General features: G+C 36.7%; 1 protein-coding gene and 1 pseudogene across 4 annotated transcripts in view; one reads left to right on the top strand and one right to left on the bottom strand.

Moving 5' to 3' along the window:
* The window catches only part of LOC145764649 (epidermal growth factor receptor-like), a 46,149-nt gene extending 24,020 nt beyond the window's left edge, over positions 1–22,129 (bottom strand). For 3 of the 4 annotated variants that reach the window (XM_082576287.1, XM_082576290.1, XM_082576288.1), the window contains exons 1-13: positions 21,933–22,129; positions 21,405–21,524; positions 20,873–21,027; positions 17,421–17,706; positions 16,687–16,824; positions 15,791–15,868; positions 15,012–15,139; positions 14,450–14,588; positions 13,674–13,781; positions 12,712–12,847; positions 8,545–8,667; positions 7,813–7,931; positions 988–1,119 (exon numbers count right to left, since the gene is read on the bottom strand). In XM_082576287.1, coding sequence (XP_082432413.1) covers positions 988–1,119; positions 7,813–7,931; positions 8,545–8,667; positions 12,712–12,847; positions 13,674–13,781; positions 14,450–14,588; positions 15,012–15,139; positions 15,791–15,868; positions 16,687–16,824; positions 17,421–17,706; positions 20,873–21,027; positions 21,405–21,524; positions 21,933–21,984 — 1,714 coding nt within the window. In that variant the 5' untranslated portion in view covers positions 21,985–22,129. Of the gene's footprint in view, positions 1–987; positions 1,120–2,492; positions 2,607–7,812; positions 7,932–8,544; positions 8,668–12,711; positions 12,848–13,673; positions 13,782–14,449; positions 14,589–15,011; positions 15,140–15,790; positions 15,869–16,686; positions 16,825–17,420; positions 17,707–20,872; positions 21,028–21,404; positions 21,525–21,932 lie in introns of all 4 variants that reach the window. The other variant, XM_082576289.1, reaches the window with a different exon arrangement.
* Positions 19,113–19,208, top strand: LOC145765798 (U6 spliceosomal RNA; annotated as a pseudogene).
* Positions 22,130–23,577: the final 1,448 nt, after the last annotated feature.

Raw genomic sequence — 23,577 nt, 5'->3', positions numbered from 1 at the left:
GGTAATATGGCTGTTGCTAACGTTGCCTTGTTAGAAAAAACTGAAATCTTGCATGAGAGTCACTAAATTATGAAAGGTGATTGATCTTAGATTAATAGGGAATAGTTCAAGCTTATTTTTCAGAATTTTCAGTCAGACTTTAAAACAAGTACCATTGATTTTTGTACATTAGAGAAAGATATCATTGCAGCGACTTTCCTCAAAGCGAACATACTGGTAGCCTGTAGCCAAAACATAACTTTGTTCTTTGGGTTTTATTTGGCATTAAGCGAATAAGCGGTAATGCTTATGCTAGAACTGGTTTGAACACTAACTAAACTTGAACAAAACTGTCAAAAATCAGCGAACGACAGTAATCAACAAAACTGCACACGTGACAGCGTATCGTCTTGCAGATTAACAGTGTTTGATCCAACCAAACGCTCGTATGTAATTAAGTGAAATTTAAGCATAGAAAGTGAATGCACCGTGCTGTTTACGTAAAGACTGTGAAGTGACAAGAACTTTTGGTTTGGCACAGGCTACTTGAAAACACAATTAGTTTTCTTTCAGATATAACATATTGAAGCTACTCATGGTACTGGCCTCCACACTTTTTGGGAATTGTGGTGTTGATTTTTTGTGATGTACAGTTGTGCACTCATTCTACAGCAATAATAACACTGGTCATCACAATTTTTGGTGCAACAAATATAAAAAGGGTTTTGGAGGTTTCGAGGGTGGAAAATCCGAAAATGAAGTTTGCTTTCGCGTATCAAATCTTTTTTTTTTAAGTTTAAAGTGTGATGGCTGCAGTGAAAAAAAAAACAGATTTGACGCGAAAGCGGACTTTATTTTCGATCTCAGCGACCCAAATTTACCCTAAAAACAATCTTTTTGTTCATGCACCAGAAAGTTGGTTTCAAGTTGTTGTCCTGTGTAATCTAAATTAAATTAAAATGGCAAAACAGTCAATAATGCAAACAACGTAGCTGGCACAAAACCTACCCCTTTTGCAACTTTTCCTTTTTTCATTTGTTTTCAGCTTAACATACTGGTTCGATTCGTCAACTAAAAACTGAGTCCAATCAACCGTATCGGCAAAGCACAAGCGCTTGTTCTCCCAAATTAAAATGTTCCCTGATTCATGAGCAACAACAAAAAACATGCAAACAAAAAAGAAAGTAAGTATTAGAAAACTGATAGGTATTACATTGTAAAAAGCATGCAGCACTTTCAGAAAATAGATCAGAAATCAAAATACCAACACCATGTAAAAGTGTGGTCACATGATCAAAATACAAAAGTGTTAAAAAAATAGTAACATCACAATCTACAATACTGTAAGTATAAACTATAGGCCTACAAATAAAACGATATTGACAAAAGTGTTTTAAAGCTTGTTCTTTGTATGACTGCTTATTGTTGTTATGAAGAATAGTGTTGACTTTATTATTGTTTTCAGTCAAATGCAAAGCAAGCGTACTGCACTTGTATGGCATCTCAAGTTGCACAACACAAACTTCGTTGTTTCAACGTGAACGAACGTTGTTCTTGGTTGATTTAATGTCACCACTGTTTCGTTAATATCGTAATTCTTAACAGTGGCCCCAAAGTCGCAGTGAAAATGTGTGAGTCACATTTGAATATTTATCTTTTTTGTAGGTTTCACCAAGTCGCCAAGCCAATACATTCAGAAAGTGGGTCTCGAGGTTTAAAGAGATTTACAGCCACTCGATCACTTTCGTGCACCACATCTGATTCAAGTTTTGCTTAAATGATGATGTTCAACGTTTGATGCTTGACATTTGCCAAACCTAACCCCAGTCACCGCCACTGCTCCAGGATGGTACAAGACAGAGTCCTCGGCCCTTAGACTGGCGAACAAAAAAAGTTCAAAGAAAAAGCTTTTCCCAAAAATAAAAAAGGGTTGGTGAAGGGGAAAAATTGTCTACCGATCAAATCACTCATTGCAAAAAAAACAAAAAAAAACAGTACGACCACCAGACATATGAACACAGGACAAACGTACAATGAACTCTCTTGATCAACGTTAAAAAGAACGCTTTTGCAAAAGCAAATGCCATGTTTTAAGCAAAGCTAAATTTAATGGCAAAGAAGCGAGCTACAAGTTGGTCATTAGTAATTACGAAGCCTGGTATTTGTGGATAGGGACAAAACATTAATTCCCAATAGCACCCAAATGACGTCATGTATAAGTGTGAAAGACGTTTTCGATCACTAAAAATGCATCATACTTCATGTTGCATTGTGGTAAGTTGTTTTTCTCAACCAGCCCAATTAATCAGACGTTTCTTTTGTAAACAAAAACATATTTGTGATACTAAAACGTAAAAATAGAGAAAAGAAAGATACAAAATAATGCCAAGTCGTACATGCAAAAGGAGTTTATTTTGATTGACGTCACAAACTCAGGACAGGTGATTGAGGACAAAAACATTGTCAACTGAGTGCAAGACAAAATCAACAAACGGCATCCTTCTCCTTCTCACCACAGTGTTCGTTATTTCCACTCACAACAGTAGGAATTAAATCGTTCGTATAATGACTCCAGTCAATGGAAGTAGCAACGCATAAAAATTTGTTTCCAACAATGTAAACGGCTCCTGTTCGTCATCAATGTGATTTTTTATTATGAACATAAATCACCACTACTTAGCACCAAAATTTTGTTGTCAAAATAAATTCATGCTAAGGTAATAATAGTCATTCCAACGTTCCAAAAAACACAAAAGTTATTAACAAATTAATACTTTACCAGCGAGTGGAAGCCGAGAAATGCATGGAGGGTGTTGGCTGATTTACACTTTTGAAAAGCTTACCTCAATGCCAGTTGTTTGTTGCTGCGTTATTTACACCAACAAAAAATATCAGGCAGACAATACTGTGTTAGATTAACATACCGGTGTATGGGTTCGAGTTATCAGGGTTGCCAAAAAACTTGATTCTCTATTTCGAGATGTATTGTAGGCGTACCACAACGTTAAGTAAAAAACATAAACCATTTGACCTTAAAGGAGATTGTGCATTGCACTGAGGATTTAGGGTTCTTAAACCTAGCGCAAACAAAATTAACCCTAATTTAACGATCTCCAGTTATTTGTTTGTTATGATAAAGCGTTGGGCATCCTTGTTCTACTGGTAGAATAGAGATACCGTGCTCGATGCTTCGAAGCTCATGAACTTCGGTGAAACAGTCTTTCGTTTTCAATGCGATACTTATTTGCTAAACAGCACAATTGTCATTGCTCAAATTGAAGATAGCTATGCCAGATTTACACAAAAATTCGGGCCAGAGTAAGTCAATTCTTCAATAAAACATATGAGTGCGTTCAGAAAATAGTAAGATGTGCCTATTGTTGACAAACAAACTTTGAACGTTAGGTTTTAAAGGCAAAATCATAACACAAAACGCATTGCAGCTTATGTGTCTTTTTTTTTCTTGCTCACGTATATCGATGCGTGGGCGTCTGTAGCATTAATGACTTCTTGAGTTCTGGTCAACACTACTGGACGACAAATCAATTCAGTGGCTGCTCGACACCTGCCCAAACATTAGACCGAGTCGCCGCCACTGCCCAAGGGTGGTAAAGGCAAAGACCCTCGACCCTTGGAGTGGCGAAGAAGGTTCAAACGAAGAAGAAGAACACTACATGGTCACATATTTTCACCTTCAGTGTCCGATTTTTGCAGTTACGCTTCTTCAGAGTCACAGAAACATAGCTCAGTTGGTTAGTGCGTGACTTCATAAATGAAGAAGCTTCAAAATCAAGCGACGCTGGTTCGACACTCGGGGTGTGCGTTTGAGCAACGCATTCTAAGGACTGCTCTCCATTTAAGGCACCTGCTCTCCATTCAATAATGGATGGAATAATTCCCTGGCAACAACACTTCAACAATCGGAAAATGTCACTTTGTCAAATTCGAAACCGGCCCTGCGTCAAAAGCCTCTACAAGTATGCGAAACTACCAAGAATAACCTATCAAGGCTTGGGGAGCAATCGACATTTTGAGGAAATTGTGAAATGATCGAAACTTTAAGAAGGACCGATAGATAACGTTGCTTCTTATCTCACAAGTGACAAATTGTTTTTTTTTCACTTTTAAAAGGCTGACATTAGAGTGAAGTTTTACCTTTGCAAATCTTGCGCAATATACACAAACAGTCAACAGACCTCATCGCTAAAGTGGTGAACAGTAGTAACTTCAACACCATGGTATAGTATTTGAATCACGAAAGTTGATCACATTAGCGATGATTCGAATATAATGTATCATAAGTTTGAAAAAGAAAACATTTAGTCATTTAGCTAATAAAAAATTTAAAGCCTGATAATTTAACATACACTTGCAAAAATCATTGCACAAACATAAAAATTCCAGAAAAGTACAATTTAGTTCACCAAAACAAATTTCGCAAACATAAAACAACACTGATAGAAGCTGTATGAACAACATAAACTAAGCCTGTAAAACGTAGACGTTGAAAAAATTGGCCAAACACTGTTGCCGAATGCAGTCAATAAAAATAAAACACATTCTAGGTTAAAAATAACTGAGCCTCGAAAAAGTGGTTCAAAACAAAGAAAATGTATCTTGGATATTAATCTCATTTTTAGAGATTCATGGAAATATTTGAAAATATAAGCAAAATAACATACTTTCCGTGTCACAAAGGCAACCTATTCATTTCATACACCGTAAAACAATAAATTCACCATACACCACCAACAAAAGCCTTTACTCACCGCAATTTTCTCCTCGATTTTGCGTAATATACACACGAGGATAATACCTAGACTTGGTTATTCGTGACCAGTTTACAGTGTGCGCGTAACACAACCGTACGTTCTTCTTTATTTTTACAAATCCTATTTGAAAGTGAATGATAAATTTAAACAAAAATTTATAGGACAGTCAGTAGAGCTGTTCGAAACAAAAATATTTCGAAGCATTTCGTTTCGAAGCGAAATTCTCTGTCTTAATTTCGTTTCGAAACAATTTCTGAGTGAAGAATTTCGCTTCGTTTTGAAATCCAAGCCATAATGTTTCGTTCTGCGTTCGAAACGAAATATACAAGAACTTGGGGATTTAAAGTGCCAAAAACTCATACTTTACATTTAAAGTGAATTCGCATCGTGTTTTTCAAAGGTTTGATAATAATAATCCCAACTTACAAAGTGAGAAAATCTCAGCTTACGAGGTAGCCTACTCCTATTTTCTCTTTATTATATTCGCCTCAGCCCGGTTTACATTTTCCATTAGTGTTGCCAATAAAGAATGTTATCCTCAATTTAGCAAAATTTGGAAAAACGTTAAAGTCATTTACTTTAACGTTTTTCAAATCTGGAAAGATTTATTTAATGAATATTTGAGTAAATAGAATTATTTTGGATCTGGCGACCCTGGCCAGTGAATGGGGTATTCATCCAGCGTTGTGAGGTCCGCGCGTCCTTAGAATCGGTACATAAGATAATGGATATGGTAGATAATGTTGTTTAGTTAAGATTTTTATTATAAAAGCGACAAATAAAAAAAACTGGGTAGCTATCTACTCGCTGGTGTGTCACTAGTTGGAAAGCCAATTGCAACGGTTCTGGCAACTAGAGTGGATAGGATACCAACAAACGAGTGTCCATTACAATGGTGGAATGTGCAACAAACTCATTTTCCAAGGTGGCTTAATTCTAATTGGCACAGATTTTGTTGGTTGCGAGTAGAAGGTTGCTCATGGTAGCTCGAAGCTGCAGGTTTTCGTCTGACTCTCTGCAGGAGCTATCGTCAGAATGAAATAAGCCTAAAAGAGGTGAAGTATTTACAGTAGAAGAAAAACGTGATGTAAATTTGGCTGATCAGAATAATTCAAAATTAATGAAGAAGTTTTAAGGCACAAACGAAATCTTTTTGGCGGCATAAGATTGGATTGAAAGTTTTTATAAAGATTGCTTCCAGTGCTTAATTTGAGCAACCTTCTACTCGCAATCTTCAAGTTTTGTACCAAAAATCAACTCTGCAAGATTTTGTTGGCTATACCAGCCACTTCCACCACAAGGGAGGGTTTGTGGTCTGCTGCTGGTAACATTGCGGTACCAAATCGAGCCACCCTTGAACATCACGGGTTTGTGATATGCTCTTTCTTAGAGCGACGATCAGGAACTCCTTTGGACATGTGCCTTCTTTGCACGATTATATAACCTCCATTGACTGTAGTGTACCCATTCTTTTTCTTGGTTACTGCATCGTTTTTTGTATTGAGTAGAAGTTTTGTTTAATTAAAAAAATTCAAAACTTCACACCGGCTTACCTGGATATCATTAATAGAATTGTTTCAAACAACCTGGTCTTTTACCAAATTTAATTGTTTACGTTTCTGCAATCCAGTGTATTAATCTGTTTGGCGGAGAATGGACGTTGGCTATCGACCTCTTTTCCTAATGCTGCACTTTCGTTCGCAAAAAAAGTGGATGTTTAAAATTTCATGTTGTCTTCTAAAGTAATGGCGTGCTAGTTGTAGAATATTTCGTTTCAACCTAAAATTATTTGGCTTGATTTCGTTTCGGAGCAAAAAAGATTTCGCTTCGTTTCGATTTAAAAAGTTTGTTTCGAACATCCCTAACAGTCAGGTTTATTGGTAATTAAAGGTATATTAACGTTTGTCTTGAAAGTTGTGGGTCAAATAGAGAAAGAGAAAAAAGCATTGAGGCAGCACCTACAAGTACAACTCAAGAGCACTTGAAAATGGAAATATCTGGCTATGATATGCTTCATATCAGTCCTTGCTCTTTTAGCACAGCATAGAGTTTTAAAATTAGCAATGATTTGACGTGAGCAAACAGCCGTGTGTTTGCTGCGTTCAAATGTACACAAAAGCGCTCATCTCAAATGCGATCACACCTGAATGTGCACCACAAGACAAAGAGATTTGCCAGCATCTGCTGGTCTGTCACAAACAGATGTAATGTTGTTGTCTATATTGCACTTTACCTCTCAGGTCAAGTGAAGGCTTGGGTATATTTTTAAAAATTCCAAGAGGTAGAGTAAAACACAACGCTGAAATATACATGAAGACATGAGTTGCAGAACTACTGTCCCAAAATACGACTTTTGAGATAAAGCAGATAAAAGTTCTTTCAACGTTGTTTCATCTTTTATTTCTGTGCAAACACCAGCGTGTGTTATAGCGACATTAAGCCGTTTATCAAATAAAATTTTGCGCGGGAACGGGCATTGACCATCGTACAACATACTTTTGGTGATCTCAATTTCTAAAAAATGTGAGTTAGTTCTACAACTCAGTTCTTCAATTGCAACCTCACCCAGTCACCACTCAGTGTTACTTAATATTCCATTTGGAAAAAGGCTGATGGCCAAGCTCGAAGTCACGCTCATCACGCATGTAGCGTCAGTCGTTAGTCCAGTACTTTCTCAGGCAGCAAATCAATGTAAAAAATGGTTGATTTGCTGTTTGGGTTGCAACAAAAAAATACACACTAGAATCTAACTGAGGCATTTTGTAACTTTGTTTTTTTAAACAAAATGCTCAGAAAATTCAATCGCAAACCATTTTCAGCAAGATTCTTGAAAGCATCTGACATATGAAGCGCAAGGAAGAAGGCAAGATTTTGCTGAAGACATAGCGATACAATAAATAATAGCTGACACTGTTATGGCATCACCATTCACACACCCTTACGAACTGCGTACCGCCTCGAAACATCAGCACGATAAAAGCTGAAGCAAAACCTTTCTTGAACAACATTGTTGCAGAAAAGTGAATCAGTTTAACAAACTACAGCAGTATTGATTTCTCACCGTTGTCAATGGACTGTAGCGAATTCAAGCACAAATCACGAAGATTGCTTTTGCCGCTGAAGACAAAGAGACCGTAACGCTGGTTCTTGAGCATTTTTCCTCGTATCCGCCGAAGGTTTCTGTGGAAAAAAATCAAGAAATGATTGGCATGTCAGATATTCGACCAAAAGTAGTGTCTACCTTTGAAAACATCAACATGGGTGGCATCGTGTTCTGTCAGCTTGTCTTGCTCTTTCGCAAGAAGAAAAAATGCAAGCAAAACTGCCATAATGAGTCATTCTCTCCTGTAGACTAGAAAAAGCTTCCTTGATTGAAAAGACATTGACCTTTCGTATTGAACAAAATTACTTCAAATATCAGTTTTCATAGCAATTAGTAATTTCGAAAATGCTGCTGCATACCAATGGGAAAAGTTCTTGTGAATAATTTAAAACATTGACCAGCTGTTTATAGGATCGATGCAATCCAAGCCTGTCTCTCTCCACAAACAGCTTTCGTGCCTTTTGACCTACTGTTCAGTTTTGATTTTTGATATGCAACACGAAGAGGAAATGATCATTCTCGAAAGTAACTCTATCCCATCAAATATAATACTTAAGCAAATACAGCTACACAAGGCTACGTGATAAGAATGCGAAATTTGATTCAATTGATCAATTAACAGATTGAGTATAATAACTTTGTAAGTTGAGAAAAAAAAGTTTTGTGACTTGACAAAAATAACGTACTCACTTGAAAATGCAAAGGTCTTGGAATGGCCAGTCTTCAATCGCAAGGTTGCCCGTAATCTCTCTCACATTGGAAAAGACTTCAAAGTCTTTCTCGGTCAAGGATCCCAAGCGACAGTAAGAATCACTAAATACAAAAGTTATTTTCTAATTATTTTCTAGCAAAGATTTTTCAGCTGGAGGTAAATGTAGACCCTCATCTATCGAAAAGGTGAATCTATCAAAGAAGTAAAAACTAAATGATAAATGACCGAAATCTGAACTAAAAAAGATGTTGAGGGTAAACCTATCTTGATACGGTCGGCATGGAGGAAATGAGAATAAAAAGTTGCGAACCACTGCTTTGTGGCCGAACTAAGAAATGGTTGTGAAGCAAAAAGGTGCACCCGAATAGAACATTATCCTGTTTTGTATTTTTCTATTGCTTCGAAATAAAAATGCTTGAGCTGCCATATGTTGTTGGCAATAAAAAGGTAATAGCATGTAGCATTGTCAATAATGTCGCTACTCGCATCAGTGGGTCCTTTATAAAGAAATATTTTACAGGAAAGTGAAATCAATTTCAAGAAAAACAAACAAAAACCAAGCGACGAAGAGAAATTTCGTTTTGCAACAGAAGTCCATGCTGGAAAATCATTTCTTCTTTACGTTGATTCGATGTAAAAAGAACTGATTTGCTGGATGGGAGCCAGTTGCAGAAGGTAAAAGACAAGTGACTAGTGAATACATTACTTCGCTACAGAAAACCCCACTTTACAAAACAGCAAGAAAAAAAAAACAATCTAATATTGTCCAACACTACAGACCGATGACGTAGTATTAGGCCTATTGTCTTTAAGTAGACTGTGACAGTCAAAATACAGTATGTTATGGAATAAGATCATTGATTGAATAAAGCAAAAATAACTTGACACAATAGCAGGGTTAAAAAAGTACAATCTTTAAACAGAGACATGCGCATCCAGTGGAATATAACCAAAATTCGGTAACATACAAATTCGTTTGAAATTAAAGCTGAGCCAACAACTTCACACCGAGAACATAGCAAGAAACCCATACCTTTTTTCATTATTCAACAACTTTGTAGATGTTTATGTAAAAAAGGTCTGATTTTCTGATTGTCATGTGCCATTCCAAAAGAAGATCGGCGCATAACGCAACAGCTTGCGCTGCGATAGTGCGAGGCCTACCACTGCATTATCCTCACCTTATGACTCGAATAGAAACAATAAACATGTTATCAAACCATAACCCTTTATTAACTAACTTCCTTTTATATGGGAAGATCAGGCGGCATACGGTAGAAGACCTCATGCTGCCGTAGCACCCAATAGCATGGACGAAAAATCGGCCCTGTCATCTCGGCTGTGTTAACCAAAACAGAGCAATATTCTTCACTGGCTTAGTGGGTTATGTCGGGCATTGGCAGGGCAGAATTACTGAATTAGTTTATGTAATTGAGGTTTTATCGAAAGTGAAAATAAATAACAAACACTAACATAAAAATTAACGAGCACAGCCCTTTCTTAAAGTGACACACGAGATTCCATGTGTCATCCTCGCCGTGTCACAGAATTGTAGAAAGAAATTGAATAACTGTACAGAAAGCAATTGTACAGTAATAGTATTTTTCTGAGTTTCGAGTGTACAAAAATTTATAAGCTCAATCACAGAGAGGTGTTATGAACTAGTAACTATGCGTAAAAAGTCGATGGTGGCACTTAGGTTCAGTTCTGCACTCTCAGTCTAAGGGTGAGTGAAATTAGACTACTAGTTAATACATAAAAAAAATAACTTCGTCAGCATTGGAGAAAATACGATGCAGTTAAAAAATGGCTCGGACATAATTACTAATTAGGTTGGGTGTAGATTACAGCGAAACAAAATTTTAAAAGAAAGTTTCCCAGATGCACGCGTAATCGCTATATCAACCACGCGAATAACTTCCTGTCCATTGCAAAAACATATTCTTAGACTTAAGAATTCACGATCTTACGCAAGACAACTGAGTCTTCATGATAGCTGATAAAGAAGTAGTATGCTGTCTCACGTCACAGCTTAATTAAGCACAGCTTGTATGAAAAGATATCACGAACCAGCGATGGTGTGTGACACAGCATACAAATTTCATAGATTTTTTTTGTTTCTGGTAAATGTACAACAACTGGCAGACAACCCAGATTTCAAAAGCCAGTGAAAGTTCACCGTCTGTTGTGATTAATGCGTTTTAAACTTGTAGTTGTTGCAGAATTAAACAAAAGATAGGCCTATATAGTATATGAGCAGCAGGGTCCCCCTGCCCATACATCCAAACAGCAAAATTCGTCATTTAAAAATGACGGAATTTGTTGTCTGGGGAACTAATTTGATCAAAATTCATCGGCTTCAAACGTAATTTACACGTTAATTGTTGAACTGTTCAATGTTCATGTGACAAACTTGACTGGTAGTAAATATTTCATGAAAGACTTTGTCGTTAGTGAAAACGATTTGGCGCAACCAGATGCATCAAAAACATCCAACCTTGTCATGCGCATGCAAGCTGGCAAAAACCGCTCCTTTTGCGTTTATTCTATGTCAGAATTAACAAAAGAGGAAGAGTTTTGCCACTCAACTAGCAAAACTTGCTGTTTTTACATCATTTCAACGTCATCGAAGCAACGCAAACGATGCAAAAATAAAAGTTTTTGCTAGCTGTGGAGTTGAGATGGTTGAGAAACTACTGTATACTCAATGGAACAGTTCAACATGGTAGGATACTGCTGAAAGTAAATAAAACAGCCAGACAAACAAAATTGCAATTTTTACATCATTTTAACGCCTAACGGCTTTGAGAAGAACGCGCTGCTTTTCTATACAGACAACAAAATTCGTCATTTTTACATTGATTGAACGTCTTTCATGAAATCAACGTCTGCATCAATCGTTGAATCAACGTTCAACGTCTGTGTTGAATCAATGAAAAAATGACGGATTTTGCTGTCTGGGTGCTGTCGAATCAATAGTAGCAAATTTGTTCTGCAACGGAAGAATTCGGACACAACGCATTGCTGGATCTCAAGGTACTGCAAATCTAAAATAAAAGTGCGCTAATTGCCAAGGACATTCGTCGAGTTCTGAAGTTCAAACCTGTTGTTTCCATTTTTCATTCGATAAGTTCTTCTGTGCAATACAAAATCGGCTTGATGAGTTTAAATAAACCATTTCCATCGACAAAGCAAAAATAAAAACACCTAAACTCAAATAACACCACACGTCACAGCATTGTTCCAACTAAGCTTAAAAACAGATGATAGGTTTTCAATTTATGTAAAACTCTCTTCAAAGAATTACATGTTCAATATAAACTACTACAGTGTTAGAAACGTTCGGCTATGCAAGACATTGCAAACAATGCTTCTGAAATAGACCAGCAAAACTTGACATCACGCAAAAGGAAGGATTTAAAGTTACTTAAAACAGCTTGAAAAAGATGACAACGTCTCATCCTAACCGAAATCGGGAAAGCACAGACCCACACTTGTAGTGGGAGCAAGCTAGTTTCTGACTTGGTAAGCCATCTAATTCGCGCTGCCGTAAAGACGCCTTGCATATTGTGACTGGATGTATACGAGCAAAGACAATCTTCCAGTCTTGAAGGCATACAACGGACTGAGCTTCGTCGCGAAATAACTACACTATCTTTTTCCTGTCCGTCATGTATCCCACTCACATGCACCACTGCAAGCTCTACGCGTCTTTTAACGTTCGTCTCAACAGCGCGAGATCAGAGATCTATACGGCATCGGCTGAGATTTCGTTTTGTATACAAGTTTAAGGTACCGCACCAAAGCACCATTTCAACAAGCTGCAAATGAAATAATCGAGTAGACATTTATAAGTAAAAGCCACACATCAACGCTTCCCAGCCGTGACGGACAAGGTTAAGACATGTCAAAAGTTCGCGTCGGCGACTTAAAGCTTGTTTAAAGTGAAAACCTAATTGATGAATATTACCAGTCAATCGCACAATGAACGAACACTGGAAAGTTTGGCATTACAATATCCTGAGTGATATTGTTAAAGTTAGAAGTGAATAATGGAATACATGACTCGTTAACACAAGACAAAACGCAACGTCACAGCCAGAAAGAACACTAACGGTAGAAAAATAACAGCAGCAACATCTTACCCTTGAAATGAAGCTTTCCTGAAGTATAAGTTTCCTTCAATGATGGTGCAATTTTTGTTGAAATACTTGATGTTATTCGCGTGGATTGAATCATCATTCGCCAAGGGGCCTTGATTGGTGCCCAGTCCATCGCATACTGTTAAAAAAAAGTACTTTAGCCACCAAAAATAGTCTCACCACAACATTTACCACCTATCCTTAAAAACATTACTTTCCTAAACGTCAAATCAAATTCAACATCCAGACAACAAAATTTGCCGTTTTTGCATTGATTCAGCGTCTGCGGATTTTGCTGTCAGGGATCAAGGTCAAAGTACGCTTAGTCGAAATCAGATAAAATTTACTTTCGTTTCGCTTCAGCTGAAGTTGAAATAGCAGGAAAAACTGCTTGATGCTTGTATTCTTGAAAGCACAAGCTTATCCTGGATGTGACTTTGTAAAAAAAAAACATGAGCATGGAGCTGAAGTTAAATCTCTCCCATGTCAGTATCAATATAGAAAAAATGACCGTTTTTTGAACAGTCTTGTTGTTCTGACCGCAGTCATACGTTAAATCAATGGAATAATAAAAGACAGATAACTGCGATGTGCTTGGCAGAAAGCAAATAGGTCTTCTAGTTAAGCTTTTGAATACAATCTTATTGTTATCAAGTCGCTCATGTTAGACAAGTGATTGTCAAAACCAAACTAGTAAATCAGTCGATTTTTACATTGAATAAAGGTCTGCAGACGTTGAATCAATGCCAAAAACGACTGATCTGCTGTCTGGTAACATCGCGCTGCAGAGGATCTCGCCGCAAGTGTGAGCTCAATGGGCTGTTTTGCTGAAAAGAAGTTGGAAAAGAAGGCCATTAGCAATTTCATTGTTTGTTTTCATTTTAACATAAAGGTTCAAGAAAGTTGTTTTGAATAATACTCAGCACGAACACATAAGTGGGAAATCAAAGAGGAAGTTTACTTACTGTGGTCGCATTTTCCGCCATCACATGTGGTGCAGTTATTGTTGGCAAAGTCAAACGTTCCTTTCGGACAAAAGGGTTTGCAATAGATATCAGTTTGTGGAACATTGGCTGTCACAAAACAAACGTAAATGATAAAATGTAACATAATTATATCACACACATCTCCAAAACATTATGGTAATGGTAGGCTGATTAAAAAAAAAACTAATCAACATTAAGACCACAAATTTATTTCATCTTTAAATTTTTGGACAGTTCAATAAAACTGAGCAGTTAAAGTTTACATACCAATGTTGTGTGTTTCTTTCAAAGATACAAACAAGCTTAAGTAAACAACTAAACATCGGAAACTGGAAACTTAATTTTAAAGAAACCTTTCCAACTGTGTGTGGGTGTAGCTTGTAGCATTTACTTTTGAAAAATAACTGAAAATAGAATTGCGGTGCATGTATACAGAAAAACCTCAAAACGTGGAGTGACAGTTATCAAATATAAGTTAACACCATCGCTATTGTAATTATATCTGTCAAATGGAGTAGTATCTACGTATTTTTTACTTGAAAAAATGTTATCATCTTATACTGCGTATACACAAAAAAAATGAAAACGAAAAACAACTTGGTTTGATTCATTGGGATTCTAAGAAAAGTCGTTTTCAACCACCCAGCTAGCAAAAATGGTCCTTTTTACATCGTTTAAACGTCGCCAAACGTTTAAAAACGGCAACTTTTGCTAGTCGGAAACATGCGACGTCCAAAGTTCCTACATAATCATACCAGGACAATCTTTGACACAATATCTAGCAAGCTGGTAGCGCTTTTCTGGATACTCAAATTTGCCGGTGCCTGGGTTTAGCGTTCGTTTATAGGGACATCGCTCTCTACAGGTCCCATCATCGTTCATTCCTTTGCAAGCCTGGCGAAAAAATACCGGTTTCAACAAGAGCAAACAGGAATTTGGCGGAATCGTTCAAAGTCGTAAGCTAACTCGGAGTTCGGTTAAAGCCTTTATTCAATCAGGCATTACAACTAATTCCAGTCTGCGCTTTACAGAAAGTGTAACAAACACATTACTTGGCAAAAAATGGATTTACAGCTTTTTTGTTCATCAATTTCACAATTAATTTGTGTTCTTTGTGCGACAGTAATGACACTTTGATGCGGACAACGAACATAACAAATGCATTCACTCATTTTATTTACTAAAACCAAGCCTGAAATAAAAATAAATTAAGCTTTGTCAGTAATGTTCCATCATCAGCAGTCCTGAAACGATAAGAATGAATAGTAGTTGAAGTTTGAAAATTTTTACAAAGATAGAATCAGTTAAAAGACTTACGTGGCATTTGTCAGCACCCTGGCCAAAGCAGCCCGCGGCGCACTCAGCACTACAGCACTGACTTCCCTCACTCTGCTGATTACATCGCTGATTCTTCTCGCTGCAGAAACCACAATCCGCTCTGGTGACTGACAAACAACAAAAGTAAATCATTCAGGAGCTTGTAAATGCCGTAGGTAGTAGATGTAAGACGTTGTCTAAGTATGCACAACGAAACTTTAACGGCACTTATGAGACAAAACAGCAAATATCAATACCCAAAAGTCCATGAAGATGCAATACTGTACCAGTGTAACAAAACTATTCAAAATTATCGGCTTTTCATACGTTGTTGTGCCCGGTTTATCATGAATAAGTACAACTGCGGAAGTATTTATTACAGAACAAAAAAACAATTTCAGCCTAGTTTTCGCTAGCAAGCCGTAGAACGATATCGTTTAAGACAATTTCGGGGTTAGATATGTGATAAACATCTTGAAATTGGATGTAGATACTAGATATGTAAAAACACATTGGAAATTAGAAAAGCGAAAACTTCAACAAAAAGTTATTGAAAACAATGGTAGTGGTGGCCGATATAGCCCCCGACAGCAAAATCCGTCATTTTTACATTGATTTAACGTCTACAAACGTTGACGGATGTAGAAATTAAACATGACGAATTTTGCTGTCTGAGGCGTGGCAAGTCTGGTACGGTACTAATCAAGTGTGATAAGTCGAAAAACGTCTTCCGATTACCCCAGACTGTCATGCATGTAAAAATAGTGGATCAAACTTACTCAATTGACAGAGATCGTCGGTGTCACCCCAGCATCGGTTCTTAAATCCATCAGAGCAATTAGAGGGACATTCTGGACCTGCACAAAATATCAGTTTGTCGTCTTAACATTATTAAGATATAGTGTAGAAAGGAGCGTTCTTCCTGGCTGTCAGCACAAATCTGAATACTCACTGGAAGAGCGAACAATTGCGATTCGCTAACCATGACGGTGTAGCCTCCACGCTAGCCATTAAGACTAAACTATATATACTGTATCTGTATGTTTCTCGGCAGCTAAATACAGATGAGCCCAGCCCAAGCCCAGCATAATACAGATAAATACATACTGTAGATATACGTACAATTAGGTGTACGCCTAAAAATGTGATTTTACTGATAAAGGACAATATTCATTAACACAAGGAGACATACCTCACGCGTGCTGACGAGCAGATAAACAAGCTGCTGGTCATATGGTTGTCAAGAAATCAAGAAACGACAAAATATCGTGGGAACGTTTGTGACATCAAGTGACACTTGCCAATCTGACACAAAGACCGCCCCCGCGCATATCAACAAATGTAACTAATCACGTACGAATATTGAGCGTGCAGTAGACAACCATTGGCAGTGTGCAGTTGACACTTCAATCAGTTTCTAATTTTTGGCTATCTTTGCCTTATTATTGAATCATTACATCTGTAACAAAAGTACTTTCGTGCTATGTGAAAATAAATTTCTTTATCTTTCAGCATCTTCCACTGCGGCTCCTGTAATCATGGCGGGGGCCAGTTCTTTCCAACGACCTTAAGATCGTGCAATACCATTGTACTTTTAATTAATTGTATTAGTGTAAAATTTCATGTTCCATCTGAATCAATTCTGAAGATTAGTTTAATACACCATACTACTTACACACAGGAGTGCTGATAGGATTTGATATGTTTACTTTCTGCTTAGATGAATCTTCAAAGAGTTCTCTATCCCACGAGATAGAATCCACATGACACAGCAAGGGGTTGTTTTGGAATGCTACATTTCCCGCTGAAATTTCTGCAACCAAGACAACTCTTAAAATTTTATTGCAAGGCCAATTTCAGTGCCTGTATTCAGCGATTTTTATATGATAAAGCTTCTGAGTGTAGTTTACGTTCTTCTACGTTTTATTGTGCTACGAAAATACGCAGAACCACACCACTACCACAATAATCATGAATAAAAATCTTGCAAGTTTATGCGACAAGAAACTAGAACAAGCAAGGTATATTTTGTGGTCTATAGTAGACTGCGTGAAATGTGCATCATCTTGACAAAAGAATCCGTAAACACATCCGTTCACATAACAGCGTATATCCTTCAGTGGAATTACTGTAGAAACATCTTTCCTTAAAGTTGATACAAAAGCAACAAGACTGCAAACGCCTCAGATTAATTACTATAGAAAGCAATCTATTGTGCCAGAAAATACGAAGAAAAAAATTACGTAAATTATTCATAACATCTTGAATCGGTAACAGTGAACAGTAAAGTTTGTGTATAACATCCCAGACAGAAAATCAGGCAATTTTGACATTGATTCAACATTGAATCAATGTTACAAACGCCTGATTTGCTGTCTGGGGTATCTTACTAAAGTACACATAAAATACCTGTCAAACTGGGAAGCCAAAGCTGTCTCAAGCCTTGTCTGTTACGTACTGATGCCTTTTCTGCATTATTGCTGACATACAACGAATATCCTTCTTCCTCTGACACTGAATTATCAGATGAGATTGTTGGATTTGATAAGCCCGCCGTACCCTTGCAGTTATTTTGATCGCCTGATTTTTCTGGAACATATTTTTCTATCCCACGAATCAATCTCAGGGAAGAAAGGTCTATGTACCTCGCATTCACTCGGGTAATCAAAACATATCCAGTAACTTGTTCAATATGCTGAAATAGAAAAGGTTGTGTTTCAGTGTAAACAGATAACAAATAGATTATAATCAAAGTTGAACACTTGAACAGTTCTAAGGTATCAAAGCATAATGCACAATCTGCATTGTTTTTTTTGGGGGGGGGGATTTTGATTAGTTTTTCCAACACTCAGTGGAGAATAAATATGCTACTCTATATGGAAGCTGAAGTTTTGAGGTATTATAAATATATACATATTGCTGTACATATATTATGTAAGCCATGGTTTAGAAAATAAAATAAAAAAACAGTTTACAGACACAAATCCACATAGAGCACGGGTAGGCAACCTTTAGCATTGAAAGAGCCACTTGGTCTCGCCTCCATCAAACTAAAACCTGCTCTGAGCCGCACCATCTAATTGACTGCTTACAGCAAAAATCTAACGCTTACAGGAAAGCCTCTTGTTCAAGTTATTCGGCAGCACCCTGTACAACTGATTTGTAGTTACCATTCCAACAGCTGTCAACTCTTAACATGACTGGTAAACACAACTAATCGGTTCATGGTCAGATATGAAAATAGGTTACGCATATTCTTTTAATGATTTATTTCACGCAGTTAATTGATTATTATTGCAGTTTGATTATTGCACCACAATGATTTAATTGTGACAAGAACTAGTACAAAAAAGTATCACGTGAGCCAGAGCGCAGAGATAAAAGAGCCGCAGGTTGCCGACCGTTGACTTAGAGCAGGGGTCACCAACCTTTTTTGCATGCGGGCCACTTTGGCACTAAGGAGAGCTGTGGCGGGCCGCACTAATAAAATTTTAGGTAGGTTGACTCTTATGCTAGAAAAGAACGCATTTCGTACCCAGTATCCAGCATTACATGTTGTTCATATTTATGTTAGAATACCGCAGCAACAAAATTAATCGAACAACGCTACTGCCAGGCCAAGCTCCTTTTACAACACCTTTGACTTTTTTAACAATGCCTAATAAACGAGGCCACTTGTTTTGCGCACTTATAGCGAGGCGAGCAATTTCATCAGAATATTCATCGCCAAGCAAGAGTGGTGTTGTCACTTCGCTTTACAAAAGATATCTTGCAATTAACAGCTTCAGTAAACAAGGAAATGTTTGACACATTGCAATACAGGCAACAATAGTTATTTGCAAACATATCAGCGAAAAATAGGCTCCAATAACAAGGAGAAAGAAACCAGGCATCATGAAACAAACGCTTGTGGAAATCACCGAAAAATCGTAATTCTATCGTAATTCATGAACAGTCTTCCCTCTAAAAAAGCAATGAGTTGGTTTTTCATCCTTTTTGTGAGAGTCTATAAAACCTTCTTTCTTTTATTATAGACAACAGCGTGGCAAGAATTTGTTGATTAACAACATTTTGCAGTACTTGCTTTGGCAGTAGGCTACATGCTTCGGCAATACTAAAATTGGAACGATACAGAGAAGATTAGCATGGTCCCTGCGCAAGGATGACACGCAAAATCGTGAAGCGTTTAATATATCTTAAAAAAAAAAAACATTTTGCAGTACTAAGCTAAACATTTTCATAATACAATTAGAAAAAGTCTTTAAATTTATATACAAAATTTTTCCAATTTATTATATGTGAGTTGGCACACCGATCTATTTTGCCAACAAAAACTTGCATAAAGAGAACACTGCTCGTGAAACACCATAACGATGAAACCCACACTAGTGTTTACATGACATTTGCAAACTTAAAATAAGCAACCCTATGCTCACAGAGATTTTCGAATTTCGAAAACAGACATTTTAATCAACCACTGGGACAGTGTGGCTGGACATTCAGTGGACATCGCATTGGCATAGCTTTAACCAACCCCCCACCTAGAACTATAATCGGATTGGTCAGTCAGTGGAATCGTATGCAAAGCGAAAATATGCTTCCCGGAAATTATTTTTTGCTTTTGTGCTCTTTAACTCCTCAAGAAAAGTATTTTTGGTTATACTTGTACACTGATACCTTCCGCGGGCCGCAGCGATACAGCGTGGCGGGGCTGGCGGGACGCCAGTTGGTGACCCCTGACTTAGAGCATGGAACAAGGAAAATGCTTTAAAATATATACCTGTGCAAAAATCTTTCTCGGTTTAATCATAAAATAAATCAAAGCACATATTGGCACCAAACTCAGTATTTTACAATAAAACCAGCACTTCTTTGCACAATCAAAAGGAAAAATTAAAGTTTCAAAAGCGCATGAAAAGTATTCTCAAGTAAAACTTAAATATTTCATGTATAATACAACATAAAATTACCACCTTTCAAGAGAATTGTTACAAAAGTGAGGGGCAAAATGTTTTGAACGCCTGATCAATCTAATAAAATAAAAAAATCAAGAGTCAGAAATGAATGTACAAACGTCATTTTCAGCAAACGCTTCGAAAAATGGACTGATTTCAATAGCACTGAAGATAAAAACAGTTTAGTTTTGAAAACAATTGCTGAACACCAGTTTAGTATCTACCATGCATTTTGGAATCTTGAATTTGTGGTTATATATAAAGTTATTGCTATTTTCTTAATCTATAAAGTGTAACATCAGCATTTATGTATATTTCTAGAAACCATGCGAGTTGTATCCCAAATTCTCAAAAACCTCAGAGACAGTTACAAAAGGGTAATATCTTTCACCCAGATATATATATGTGATTGAGCAATAATTATGTCAGATGAAAAATGAGACGATTGGATAATGTGCAATGAAAGCGAAGAAGTCCAAAGAGAAGATGAAGACATTGTGGGGTAAAAGATCTTGTTTGAAATGGAAGGAGTGAAAAAAGATGAAGACAAAGTAATGTGGAGAACTTTAATCCATTGATCACATATATGCGACTAAACAATATACAAAACTCTATGTTTCCATTTTAAACAATCTCTCACAAGGTGCGGTGACAAACAAAGTACTCTGCTGAAACAAGAATATACAGGAGTGAAAAGTGCAGCTTATCAAATCGAATTCAACAACCTCATCCCCTGCTAATCCCATGTAATATTCACTCAGTTGTAAAGTCTACAACATGATTATAAAACAAAATTTTGTGAGTAAAACATAAAAAATCTTTGTATATATATATTTTTTTTTAAAACACGGATGAAATCATAGTGAATAGTGATACATCTGGGATTTACAGTACTTTTAACATTACCTTAGTAAAGTCAACCTTTGAGACATGACTTTCAAACCCTACCAATTCCAAATTCCCTTCTACTAAAGTGCAGTTAGTATATCGTATCTCAGTATTTTGATACTGCTGTCGGTACAATGATTGAGAAGTTATTCTATTGTTAGTTCCTTTGCAAGCTGTAAAAAGAAAGTAAATACAGTTACGGTATACGATGGGTCGATTGCATCATTAGGCAGCTATGAAGCCATACACACAACAGCTTTTCAATATTGGCAATAAAGTTAAACGAAAAGTTAAGTTTACATGAAAACAAAGTTTCGTTCTTGACAGACTTCAGTTAATTTAGCTAACATAACTTCAATAGGCATGTCAAATCAAACTTTATTTTTAAAATGTCATAAACAATGGTTTAACTTACACACAATTGAGTTCTAAAACAAAGTTGTTTTTGCATGTACCGGTACAGCACACAGTTCTCACATTTACAGTGCATTGGAAGCTGTTTATATTATTAGAGGATAAAGATTTGCATAGTACTTGTAGAAATGCCTACCACAAACAGTCTTTTGACAGCCAGGATGCAGAGGGTCTTTGAGTAAAATCTTAGTTTTAGGAAAAGTACAGATTAGCTGTTCAGGACAAGAAGGAGATGTATTGTTGTCATTGCTTCCATCTAAAATAGGTCAAAAATGACGCAGTTTGAAAATATAAGAGCAAATAACATACAGTGCCATAAAAAATTATAACAAAGTTACTAAAATTCGGTGATTAATCAAGCATTTATTTTGCGCTTTTTTCTGCTAGAATAAATATCTAATATTATACAACTTTTTACTAATACACAGTTACACACCGAACCAAATTAGTTACGTTAGATTATATAATATACCTTTTAAAGTCAATTATTTATCATGAATATACATTATACACTTTGCATAATGTTTATTAAATAGTTCAATAGGAATAATATAGCAGTGCCCTTAAAATGCTGTAAAACCGTATACCAAATGAATGGAAACCATTTAACTTTGGAACAACAAATATACACTATGTCTATGTATCATGAATGAAAGTATCGCACCTGCAAAACAAACTTGAAAAAGAAAGAAAATGGCCTGCAACGCCAACAGCATTGCTACTTTATATATATCCAGTCACTTAATCTTCGTTTCAGCAGCACACAGAATATAATATGCTTAGTCAGCACACAGGTAAGTATGTACAAGTACAAAAACACACTATACAGATGACCCACTATGAAAATGCATCATTGCATAATGTTGGTCTAAAATCTGAAACAAAAAGATCATTAAAATAGTCTATTGGCATTTGAAGCAAAATAAATTTATAATTGATCATCACAGATACCATACCGTACATCATATTGATATAGCAAACTCTTGTTTAGAAATTTTAGCGGAAACAGAAAAAAAACTTTTATATATGTTTCTTTACTGTAACAAAATATTGTTACAAGTAACCATGTTTTAATGACAGAACAAGTTGCTATTTTCTCAAAAAACTGTGGTTGATACCTTTGTCAGTGGATACACTGCTGAATAATAATATATAATCATTGTTTTTGTATAGCGTTGTATCCATCGCAGAATGCATTACTCCTCAGCACTTTACAAAACAGACAGTGTCAATGCAGCTGTATGTATAGAGGCGCAACTGAGTACATTATTACCTGAATCCATTCCATTGCTCAGTGCCAAGTAAGAATTAGATTCAGTACCATTTTCAAAAAGCCTTTGGTATGACCGGACAGGGTATCGAACCCATGCCTACCAATTCAGAGGCGGGCGCACCAACCACAAAGCCAGCAATGACCATTTTTAATATTTTATAATGAAGTTATTATTTGAAGCACTTTCACATCTAAACTCCAAAAACTGTTCAACTATATATTGTTACCATGAACATACGCGCCAACTTCCTGGGCCGGGGGGCGTAAACTTATGGTTGAGAGGCAACAAAAATGGTTTTACAAAGTGGACTTTCAAAGATAAAATACTTTGCAAACGACATTTAGATCGTTTAAACAGACTTAAAGAATGTCGAAAGCGAAAAACAGCCAACGTTGCTCTTGCCAGAAAAACAGCAGCTGATCGAACGGCTTTCTCAGGAATGTGAATTACTACTGAGATGCGCACCCTCACAGTCACACACTGCTTATCTTCCCGCACGTGAGGAGCAACAGCAACGTCAAAACGCGTGGAAGCGAAAAAGCGAACGCGGGTTGAATGTTTATTCTCATTTCACGAGTTATCCAAACGTCCATTAGATTGTCTGTGACTTCAAACATGAAATTGATTTTAGCAAACTTTATCAAGTTGAAACTACGACACAACGAACAATTACGTGAATACTTCAATGCAGCTTAAACAAAAAATCCATTTTTCAAAACTGTTATCCGTGTTTTGCTTCAATAAGCATTGTATTGATGTACATTTATTATTGTGAAAATAATATATCTCAAACACTTATCAATATACACTCCCGCACTGCTGCTATATACTCGAGTATAGGTCGATCTCATGTATAAGTCGAACTCTGGGTTTTTTTCTGTCATTTATCGGTCATTGACCGATTTTTTAGCAAAATGTCCGAAAAAAATATAGTCAATTCTGTCAAAATGTCCGAAAAAGTACATAGTCAATTCCGTCAAAATGTCCAAAAAAAACAAAGCTTCTCAGTGAAACTTAATGTTGGAGCTAGTCAGG

The sequence above is a fragment of the Aplidium turbinatum genome, chromosome 2 (assembly GCF_918807975.1).
Source record: "Aplidium turbinatum chromosome 2, kaAplTurb1.1, whole genome shotgun sequence".
In the NCBI taxonomy this organism is placed as follows: domain Eukaryota; kingdom Metazoa; phylum Chordata; class Ascidiacea; order Aplousobranchia; family Polyclinidae; genus Aplidium; species Aplidium turbinatum.
Note: the sequence above shows the minus strand (reverse complement) of the source record. Positions and strands in the feature narration are given on the sequence as shown.